This window comes from Haliotis rubra, unplaced genomic scaffold (assembly GCF_003918875.1).
Source record: "Haliotis rubra isolate DU_JTF1 unplaced genomic scaffold, ASM391887v1 Scf188, whole genome shotgun sequence".
NCBI lineage: Eukaryota > Metazoa > Mollusca > Gastropoda > Lepetellida > Haliotidae > Haliotis > Haliotis rubra.
The window spans coordinates 556,866-567,709 of NW_025765869.1; the positions used below are offsets into that span (position 1 = coordinate 556,866).

Consider the following 10,844-nt stretch of genomic DNA (forward strand, 5'->3'; position numbering starts at 1 on the left):
GCGGAGTGGACACGGACACCCCCCTCCTTTCCCCCCTACTTTCACCCTAGGGAGCGGACACGTCCACTCCCCTGCTTTCACCCTAGGGAGCGGACACGACCACCCCCCTGCGTTCACCCTGAGGAGCGGCCACGGCCACCCCCCTGCTCTTCCCCTGGGGGGTGGACACGACCATTCCCCTGTACTTACCCTGCTCTCACCCTAGAGAGTGGACACGGCCACTTGCTGCTTCTCATTTCCCTCTTTGGGAAGCATGATGGTTGGGCGGACCAGGCATTTTCATTTGGTCCTTGGGGTCTGTGTGCAATGACCCCGGTGATTGCCGAGCAACTGATGTGGCGTGGCATGGGAGCTTGGGTGTTATTGACTCCCTGTACATGAATTCTGCATCGGCCCTCTTATATATTCCTCATATGACGTCACAGAGACACGCCGCTCTGATTGGTTTAAATTTTGTTCGCGGGTGAGAATTGTGCACTGTTGTCAAAAAGGCCGATTTAAGTTAATTAAAGATAGAAATGAGTAGCTTTAATGACGGGGTTTCATTTATAACGATGACAATTATTGATTTATGTATTTGAACCCCACTAGAGTATATGTGATCTTTAATAATTATATAGGAAGGGAACATTACGAAAATATTAGGCGTTAAGAGTTGAGACAAATATGTCCCTCCGCCGTGAAAAATAGAGAGTGAGTTTAGTTTTAGCTTTTAGCAATACTCCAGCAACATCACGGTGGGGATACCAGAAATGCCGCGGTGAAAGTGATATGATTAGTTGAAGTAACTTTTCTAAATCAAATTTGCATACAGGCGCGTAGCTACCATTACGAAAAAAGCTCGTATCGGGCTTGTGCGTGATTTTTCCTAAAGATCACCATGAAAGTTGGGCAAGCCCTCAGTACTATCTAAATATATAGCTTGTCAACATATCGGGCTTACACGAAAAACTGGCTTGCTATACGCGCCTGGCATATATATAGTATGATCAGAAATTATTGAGAATTTTAGGAATATGTTTAATTGGATTTCTAGTATAAACAACCTTGACCAGCTATCAAGTGCTTGGTTTCATTCAAGAGAGACAACTCCGTTCTTTGATACAGCGTTTCTGTCCTGTTCCGGCCCCATCATCAGGTAAAACGAATAATCAGTTAACTTCAGCGTTCGAAATAATCGCCGGCCCAACGCCGGTTGTTATTTTATCGGTTCGTCAGTTTCGAAATATTTGCAGGCCCCTCATTGTTGCCTTCAGTAAATTATCAGTAATTTGTTTTCTGAACAGAAATCTTTCCCATAATTTCTTTCTGTATTAATGTTCGGGAACCATCCATGATCCATCATGTTACGATTACTTAGTTTCACTTTTGGGTATTTCAGCGCTTTGTAAATAGGAATGTCAACACCAGTCTTAACAAATCAAAACTTCTCTACAGTGTTGTCTATTTCGTTTGTATTGGTTTGACTTTAACAAAATGGGCCTGCAGATTTCATTCAGGGCCTGTATATAGATTTTAAAGCCTGCAGGCGGCAACAGGCGCCCCGATGGCCAACTGGCAAATTAAAGTATTGCAAACACTGGTTAACTTTTTTAGTTTTACCTGATGATGGGGCCGGAACGCCCCGAAACGTTGTATCAAGGAATATAAGAAGATGAAATCCAGAAAATTCTTTATGTTCATCAAACAGCATCTTCCAAAATACCAATCAAGCATCTAATGTCATCGTGGATATAGTTAATTTCTGGCGAAAACTATGCATTGTAAAAACGTGTATTGCATTTCCAACAATTTCATATTTTGTATTTAGTTGTGAATGTTATTGTTCTGCGTCATATCCACAAGAAATCCACAAATAAGGACACAACACGAATTTAAAGGAGGATTTCATATATATATTACTTTAATAAAGTGTATTATTTGACGTTGTACCCTTTCTTAATGCTGATTTTGGGCTTGACGTAAATGTCTCTCCATTTCACCCCAAGCGTGCTCGACAGGGGACAGGCCCGGAGAAGCAACTAGCCAGATAATACCGGAAAGTTCGTCTGTCTCTGGAAATACGCCACAACACGAGCGACATGTGGACGGGCAATATCTTGCTTAAGCGTAAGTTACCTCTCTTGAAAGAACGGCTGCACGTGAGGCCCAATGTGTATCACAGACCGGTCAGATTACCATTGACAATGACAAGTTGTGTCCGACCATGAGATACCTTAACGCTACCGCCACCAAACGGTCGACGTTGAACAACGCACGTGTCAGCATTCCCTTCATCTATAGCAGTCTGTAGACCCTTGCCCTGCCATCGGAGCTGCCCAGATGAAATCTGGACTCTCAGTGAACAAAACACCATTCCAATCTTGTGTTGTTGATACACCTTATGTGATGATTATAACACTGGTTCACAGATCAGCCTGGTGTTGTTGATACACTTTATGTGATGATGATAACACTGGTTCACAGATCAGCCTGGTGTTGTTGATACACTTTATGTGATGATGATAACACTGGTTCACAGATCAGCCGTGTGTTGTTGATACACTTTATGTGATGATGATAACACTGGTTCACAGATCAGCCTGGTGTTGTTGATACACTTTATGTGATGGTGATAACTGGTTCACATATCAGCCTGGTGTTGTTGATACACTTTATGTGATGATGATAACACTGGTTCACAGATCAGCTTTGTGTTGTTGATACACTTTATGTGATCATAATTATAACACTGGTTCACAGATCAGCCTGGTGTTGTTGATACACTTTATGTGATGATAACACTGGTTCAAAGATCAGCTTTGTGTTGTTGATACACCTTATGTGATGGTGATAACACTGGTTCACAGATCAGCTTTGTGTTGTTGATACACTTTATGTGATGATTATTATAACACTGGTTCACAGATCAGCCTGGTGTTGTTGATACAACTTATGTGATGATAACTGGTTCACAGATCAGCCTTGTGTTGATACACTTTATGTGATGGTGATAACACTGTTATCAATGCACTGTTTGATGAAGATTACACATGACCTCAGTAAGCACAATTCCACAAATAAATTAAATTGTTTTGATTCTTTATGGAGTGAACATGCACATCACTATCTTTATGTCTTTCATGAATAGATCAATCAGAGGTTCCTTGAAAACAGCTCTATTACCAGAGGAGCACCAGGAAGGAGTCCGAGACAGACAATGTTAGCTGTTCTATATACAAACACAAACACATCAATCTGCTGCTTCAAAGTCATTTACAAATCCTTCAGTTCCTGCAAGTCCAACTGGTGCAGCCCTAAAAGCCACAGAAATGTCAACCTTGTGACAAGTGTTGTGCAGAATCTATCTACAAAGTTTAACGATCCAATTGTTTTTTACTGGAACATTATTGCACCAAGTATTAAAGGAATACTTAAGGATAAAGACCTAGGCGTTTAGTATCAATTCTGATCACCCGAAAGAATCTAAAATTGTTGCATTTGTTATCACGCTACCTAAAACAAAAGCATAAAGCATCATTACAGAAAGAGTGATTTGGAAAAAACAATATATATATCACATATTTCAAACAGTACATTAATATCAAAAAGGCTCCATTTGAAGAAGTCCTACATCAATCAATTTGTTGATCTTGACTTTCATGTCCAAACCACCTTCGTGAACAAATCTGAAATAAAAGTACAGTTTCTTTGATAGAGAGGTTCTAGGTATCTCAGCCTTGTTGCATTGGATTCAATACATGGACATCAAAACTCACCAAGTTCTAACTGAAATTCTACATTATTAGGGAGATTACACTGCTGTGAGAAACAAAATACAGTTGAACCCTCTTGTCTCAAAGTTGAATGAATAAAATGGGTTTAATGTTTTACTCTTACTCCTACTATATATCCCGCTAACATGGATGAGTTTCAATAAAACAGTGCAATTCACCTCTGTGCTTTTTGAGTATCAGTTTTCAGAAGTGTGAGAAGGGTTTGAATTTTGGAGTCCATGAGGATCTCCCGTACTTGGTCATTGGCCAGGATCTGCTGCATTCGTTGCATGTCCTCATCACAGGGCTGCTGCTGCTGCTGCTGAGACTGAGATCCATCTGCACCAAGCTCTGAGAAATGATTACCTGCAGATGACAAGTAATATACTCTTTCTAAGGCACTACATGTATGTCAGCAATTTACCTAACCAAAAATAGTCATTATCATTAACACATTAACTCTGCTAAAAGCCGGACAATATGTCTAATATTAAAACAGTCCATTCAAAAACTTACACAGCACACACACTAATCCATTTCACTTTTAAAACAACTCCAGATTCACCTTGACATGTCAGGAAATGGTTAATTTGATTGAGAAAATCCATGAAACATGAAAAATCAGTTGTGCATTTTTCATCCTTTATTTACAATAGATAACCAATTGTGTGCACATAATAAACATGTGTAGTTTGAAAAGGGAACTACTTTCTCTGGCGATGGTGTAAGTTGAAGGAGTGATATGATTAACCTTTGACCTAGAGGAACTTTGACCTGGTTTAAATAATGAATTTCTTTCACGAAAAAACAGCGTAAAACGAGTTGAATTAGAATGGGGATAACTGTACTGTGTTTGACAATTGGGGCGTATGCGGTGGTTATATAGTCATAGCAAATTTAATGTTATATCATATCGGCTCCGCTTTGCGTCGCCGATATAACTAAATTTGCGGCTATATAACCACCGGTATACGTCCCAAATTCGTCAAACACAGTACAGTTATTCCCTAACTATATCCAGCTGTTATCCTGTCAGATCGGTAGTCCATGTGTGTGTTCTGCGCGGACATATGCCTCAGTTGAGAGCTACTCACCCATCAATGCACAGAATTCCTTGAAAACAAGTTGGATTTCCTTGTTGTGTTGGTATTTGACGAGAGCTGCCTGTGGATTGGTCTGAAACTCTGTGATGGCTTGGGAGAATGTAGGATCAGCTAGGTGTTTAGACAGAACCTTATTTTTAGAGACTTTCTCCAATAATGAATCTGTAACAAAATCTAAAACAAAAGGATTTGTATCAGTACATTCGCAGATACTTATAGTACGGAAATTCTTTCAGGTTTTTTATCAAGTGATGGTACATGATAAGACAGTTTAAGATACTATCAGTAGCTTGTGCCTGAGTGTATGCATGTGTGTATATACACTGTCTGTTCATTTTCTTGAGACAGTAACCTTTGAACTTGTCAACAGCGACTGAGTTAGTGTCTAAGGTTCACACATAAACTTGTCCAATATTAAATCAAATGAAAGCAATCAGTAGTGAGAGAGGTTTTGTCTAGAAAGTAGTCCCTGACCAGTATTAATCAATGTAATTCAAGTAATTACCTGTTTAGGTGCCTTAGTTAGAGATTGTTTTTGAAGTACTCAATTGACGTGCAATCCAAGACACACATATAACACGAGTTATAACACAGTTTTACAACATTGACAAAGTATACTGTACCAGCGGCAGTAAATGAAACCTTATTCTTTTTGTCAATGTGTCACCTAACATTATTTTTAGACCACTGAATATACAGGTTGTAAATATCAATATGTATGTAGAGTGCATTGTTACCTTTGTTGTCAAATAATGGGTGTGTTGGTTTCATTGCTTGCTCCAGCTCAGGTAGATGTAAGGAATTTGTTTGAGAGTTGTTCTTTTGAACAAATGGCATTTTATCTTCCTCTGACACTGACTTGTGTTTAGTAGTATGTGTTGAAGACGGAGAGCTGCCGAACAGGAAGCCTTTCTTGAGCCCGCCAAAACCCCCTCTGGCAGCTGAACACTTTTCCTTGCTTGTGGAGACACTAGGTTTTCTTTCGGATGGCTCATCAGTCCTTGTTGATGCTGCAGGCTGGAGTGAAGATATTTATACTCTATACTTCTTGTGTGACATATTTCTAAATCTGCCAAGTGATTTAAGGGACTTGTCATTTACTGCAGCAATCATCTCCATTAGACCATGGAATTAGGAAAACCTAACTAAAACACATGACTTGTCACTCAATGACCTACCTGAACTGTGTTATCCACACGTTTCTGGTGATGAGATGAGGAGTGAGGCGGTGATGTCAGGGGGCTGTCTGGATGAAGCTGCTGCAACAAGTGAGTCATGTCTTCCAGCGGAGGAGGAAGTCCTGGAACATGAGGAAACGGTTATTATTTCCATGTCATCGATGCAAAATGATATTCACCAAAATCTATCAACGTGATCAATTTGTTTGTCTTGGTCTTCCAGTATAAAAACAATTATTGAAAGTCCAATACAACAAATATTACACACAACCAAAAAGCATGAAATCACCACACATTCTGGTGAAGCAGCATGCATATGCATGAAACAACATTGAATCAACATTTAATTTGCAGCAAAAATCTGGTGAAGAAGATTTCTACAATAGGTCATGTATCAATCAGCCTATGCAAGGAAAACATGGATCATAATAAGCATATGAATGGTTACTGCTGCCTCCAAGATGTGTCAGCTTTTAAACCACTATAAAATACAATTACACAAAAGAGAATACTTGTCATGTTTGTGACATGTGCATATATTTACACACTTAATGCTTCAGTTCCCATGCTTATAAATGCATGAGATATGCATAAAAAGCTCCTTCGACTCCATTGAGACCGCCTCCGTGGTGTAGTGGTTAGAGCATCCGCCCAGAGAGCGGAAGGTCGCGGGTTCGATCCCCAACCGCGTCATACCAAAAGACGTTAAAATATGGTACTTGTTGGTCCCTGCCTGGCGCTCGGCATTAATAGGTACAACAAGGACTGGTCGGCTCGGAGTCAGTATAATGTGTCTGAATTTTCCTGTGATGCTTCACTACCACATGGTATCTCAGTGGGCTAGCACTATAAAACCAGCTTAAGTCTGGGCTAGTACAAGCAGCCGCACATACACATACACACGCATGCACGTCGTCATATGAGCGAAATATTCTCAAGCACGACGTTAAACCCAATTTCACCTCACCTCACCTTACCATTGAGCAACAGACCTTATCCATTGTTGTCCTTATAAAACTTATTATTGTCCAACATAAAAGGTTACATTATTTTACAGAACTTATAGTTCTCATTTCTAATCCCTTAAGCTCCATGAATATAATTAAAACAATAAAAAACAAATTATGTGGAAAATAATAATTCATAACCCCCATATACCCATTTCATTCATTTCATAATTATGTTTGTTTGGATGATTATTTTAACCCTTTGGCCACACCATACATTGATATTACATATGCATGTGCTACTTTTTCTGTAAAATATGTTCATTTCATAGACCAGATGTTAGTCTACAATAAAGTGTGATTAGATGATGAAAGTCCATTGCTCACTGCATTGAAAAGGGAACTATCGAAGTCTACTGTTATTTATGGTTGGTGATTTCATAAATTATATACTGAGAGAAACAAATAAAGGATCACAGGAAAATTCAAGCGTTACTTTAATATTTTCCAGTTTTCATCACCAGCTTTGAATAGCGCTGTGGTGATGAAAACTGGAAAATATTAAAGGAACGCTTAAATTTTCCTGTGATCCTTTATTTGTTTCTCTCAGTATACTTTTACGCTGAAGTACCTAAATACTTTAGCCCATTGCAGTCCAGTCATCGCCCCAATCGCTACTCTTGGCTAAAGGCTATTTTTCCTCGTATCAAATGTTTTCGGGCCCTTAAAACCTAATATATATATAATATATAAACATAATATAAAAGACAACTGTACAGTATCTTTCCACGGGAGACGGTGATAGATTGTGTATAACGAAGTTGTTATGCTTTGTTTTCAGTGATACGAAACTAACGGCAGCTAAGGACAAGAAAAGTGTGATTGAAGAGTGAACGAATATTTTCCCGTAACTTGTCTAGACTTGTTTACATGTATTTGTATTTGTATATGTAGGGTTTGTGTTGTATTGTTTATTTTCAGTGATACGAAAATATTGTTACTGTGTGACTTTGTGTGTAATAAAGATGAAGCGTCGTAAAATGTAAAAAGACAGACAACATTGTTATGGAAGAGTGATAATGTAATATATTTATGATCAACAACAATAGGTAACAACAGCACGTATCACAGTAGTAGTTAGATAACACCGTTATCACGCAAATGATTAAGGAAGGAAGCACGTATCACAGTCACTCAGTGACCATTGGTCCATTTAACTTAGACACCTCTCTCAGCATTTTATTATTTTAAGCATTTTATTATTTTAAGCATATTTTCATCGCCGATCATACTTACCTGATATATTTTATTTATTTCACAAAATGCAAACACTTTTCGTCGATTTTCATTATTAATGAGGTTGAACTTTTCCCACTTTTACTAACGTCTACGAATCCACAGCTCAATCCGCCTACGAATCCACCGGATTTCCACGTCTACGAACCAGTCTGGTCTACGAATTCACCTACAGCCCTTTCCACAATCATGTTGCCATCAAAGTATGACGCAGCACACTTCGTTATAGCGCGAGTAAACATTGCCGTCGGGTGAAGGAACAACGGGTCAACCAGATCATAACCCAAGGATCACCCCATTAAATTTTCAGCCTTTTCTATAACGCTTATCTCTATACATGCTATCTTCGAAATGTCAACTTACCTGTGTCAATTTCAGACGCCATTTTCAAACAAAAAGCGTAGTTACAAAACCGGGTACGTCTGTAAATCAAGAAAGAACAGCGCTAAACATGTTAAATACCAGGCGTTGCAAGCTCCATTCCAGCGCATTACACATTCACATGAGTCATGTAAGGAGTGACTGGGGTATCCGTGTCACTGTATGGAGCTGATGGCTTACCCAAACTTTGCCCAAGCTCCATAACAACGCATAACACTGACGGCACGGGAATTTGTATGTTGGTCGAACAGTGATGACGATACGAGGAGTTTTAATCACCCTCACAAACGCAAGGATACCAGTCAAACGACATGGAGCTAAAATTGATCAGCCAATTTGATCAAAACAGACTACATGTAATAGTAGTAATATTCACCAAAACCTCTAATATAGATATACGTATTATAGCTACACATATCATATATATACACACTTTAACTCCAGGTATCAATGTTCCTTTGTTGACATGGCAGATTTGACAGCAGAAGAGAAAGGAAAGCTGGTTCTAGAGGAATTTGAAAGGGGTGTGACTAACGCAAAAGAGATTGCTGGTAGACATGACATTCCTCTGTCTACAGTATACAGAAATTTGAAGAATATTCAGTCAGGAGTTGGGATTGTGCAGGGGCAGGGAGGCCAAGGAAGTTCAGTACTACGGATCCCTGACGTGAAGTAGCAGCAGTACATGTACCTCATTACAAAGAATGGGGCAAAGGGTCATATGATTGCACATGTTCTCTGTTACCAAATGTCTGTCCAAGACTTCATTGTCTAAATAGCTTATTACATCGATTTGGTCAGATTGTGGGTAGGGGAAAATTGAAAAGTGTTGAGAATATCTGAAATGAGATGATTAATAGAGGAAGAGTAGTATACACAATGGGGCTACAGGACCAGGTCCCGGTCCTGGTCCCGCTACAGTTGTCTGAAAGTGAGTGAAACACATCTCTCGGCAGTTTCCTCCACGGGTCGTCGTCTCGGTATCACTGAGCGATCGCTGTGGGCGAGTCGAAGTGTGTGGCTCGGCTTGTACAGCCGACTGGCTGGCTGGCAACGTTATGTTGATTTCCACTAAATCATAGCGCATCTCTCGGCAGTTGCCCCGGGTCGACTCGCTGCCGTCTCGGTAGCATTGAGCGAGCGCTGTGGGCGAGTCGCAGTGTGTGTGTCTCGGCTCGGCTATTTACCTACAGCTTGCTGAGATGGCTGCCTACTTTATGTTGATGTCCGCGAAACAGTTTATTGTGAATCTCCTTCTATGATTTGTTTGGTTGTCGTAATGAAGGCTTGTTGGGCCTGTTGCTTTCCTTGTTCTATGAATTTTTTTCTCGTCTCAAATGACAGCGTTTTTACGAGACTTGGTCCGAATCTCTTGTTTCATTCTGTGATATTTTGTGATTTCTGACAGCACCAAACGATACTCTTCCCCAGAGATTTTAGAGTCGGTGAGCGTGGTGGAAATATGATCGTCTATCGTGTTTAACTTCACTTCCGCTAGAATTCTAATTTTGTCGTGTTTCAATGCTTTACGTGGCAGTCTGCGAGACACATACTTAAGGTTCAATCCGGTCAACCCTACCACTCTGGCTGTTATTTCGATGCCTAGCACCATGGGTGCGGCCACGATTGTGGATAATAACCCGATACCTGCTACGGCTAATCCCGTGCTGACTGAAACCAGAGTGCTGTCAACACGGTCCACGGAATTAACGGCCCTGTGATATTTTTTCTGTAATGCCCACCGCGTATCTCGTTCACGTTCTAGTTGTTTGATCTCGCATATCTGTCACAAGCAAAACCCGTCTACGGTTTCCAGTGTTTTTGCTACTTCATCCAGGACTGGGTACAGTCCCATCCTGTGTGCGCGTATATATATTTTTTATAAAATAATATTTAATTGGTTTTCCGTTAATATCCGATCGATGTATTTGAGGCTGATATGGTTTAGATTATCATACACATAAATATTCAGGACATGAATCGAATTTTTTTCTATAACACGCACTCCATCGAGGCTTATTAAGGGTGTCGATCCCGGTCTTATGACAATACAACACCATTGGTGATTGTGTCTGGTGAACCAGTGTATTATCAACCCTGTCAAAAGTGTTCGTTCTGACCCACGAGTGTCGGCAAGATAGACATCTACTACGAGCGTGGTGTGTGATTTGATAGTTAAATTTG

General features: G+C 40.0%; 1 protein-coding gene across 2 annotated transcripts; it reads right to left on the bottom strand.

The window, feature by feature from the left end:
- Positions 1–1,873: 1,873 nt before the first annotated feature.
- On the bottom strand, positions 1,874–8,924 carry LOC124274135. Of its 2 annotated transcripts, none has more exons than XM_046709459.1 (7): positions 8,643–8,924; positions 6,037–6,158; positions 5,596–5,875; positions 4,850–5,032; positions 3,935–4,121; positions 3,177–3,668; positions 1,874–2,818 (listed from the first exon to the last, which is right to left on the bottom strand). In XM_046709459.1, exons 1-6 carry the CDS (start codon positions 8,662–8,664, stop codon positions 3,584–3,586), a joined length of 879 nt encoding a protein of 292 aa, XP_046565415.1. In that variant the 5' UTR covers positions 8,665–8,924; the 3' UTR covers positions 1,874–2,818; positions 3,177–3,583. The 2 variants fall into 2 exon arrangements, with proteins under 2 accessions (XP_046565415.1, XP_046565414.1); XM_046709458.1 differs by having other exon boundaries at positions 1,874–2,931.
- Positions 8,925–10,844: the final 1,920 nt, after the last annotated feature.

What these genes read in the sequence shown, in the direction of transcription:
- LOC124274135 (XM_046709459.1), bottom strand. Translation starts at nt 8,664, where the DNA reads ATGGCGTCTGAAATTGACACAG. An exon ending in GGCGTCTGAAATTGACACAG is followed by an intron (nt 6,159 to 8,642) that starts GTAAGTTGACAT and finishes CTCATGTTCCAG; the next exon opens with GACTTCCTCCTCCGCTGGAA. An exon ending in CCCATTATTTGACAACAAAG is followed by an intron (nt 5,033 to 5,595) that starts GTAACAATGCAC and finishes CTTTTGTTTTAG; the next exon opens with ATTTTGTTACAGATTCATTA.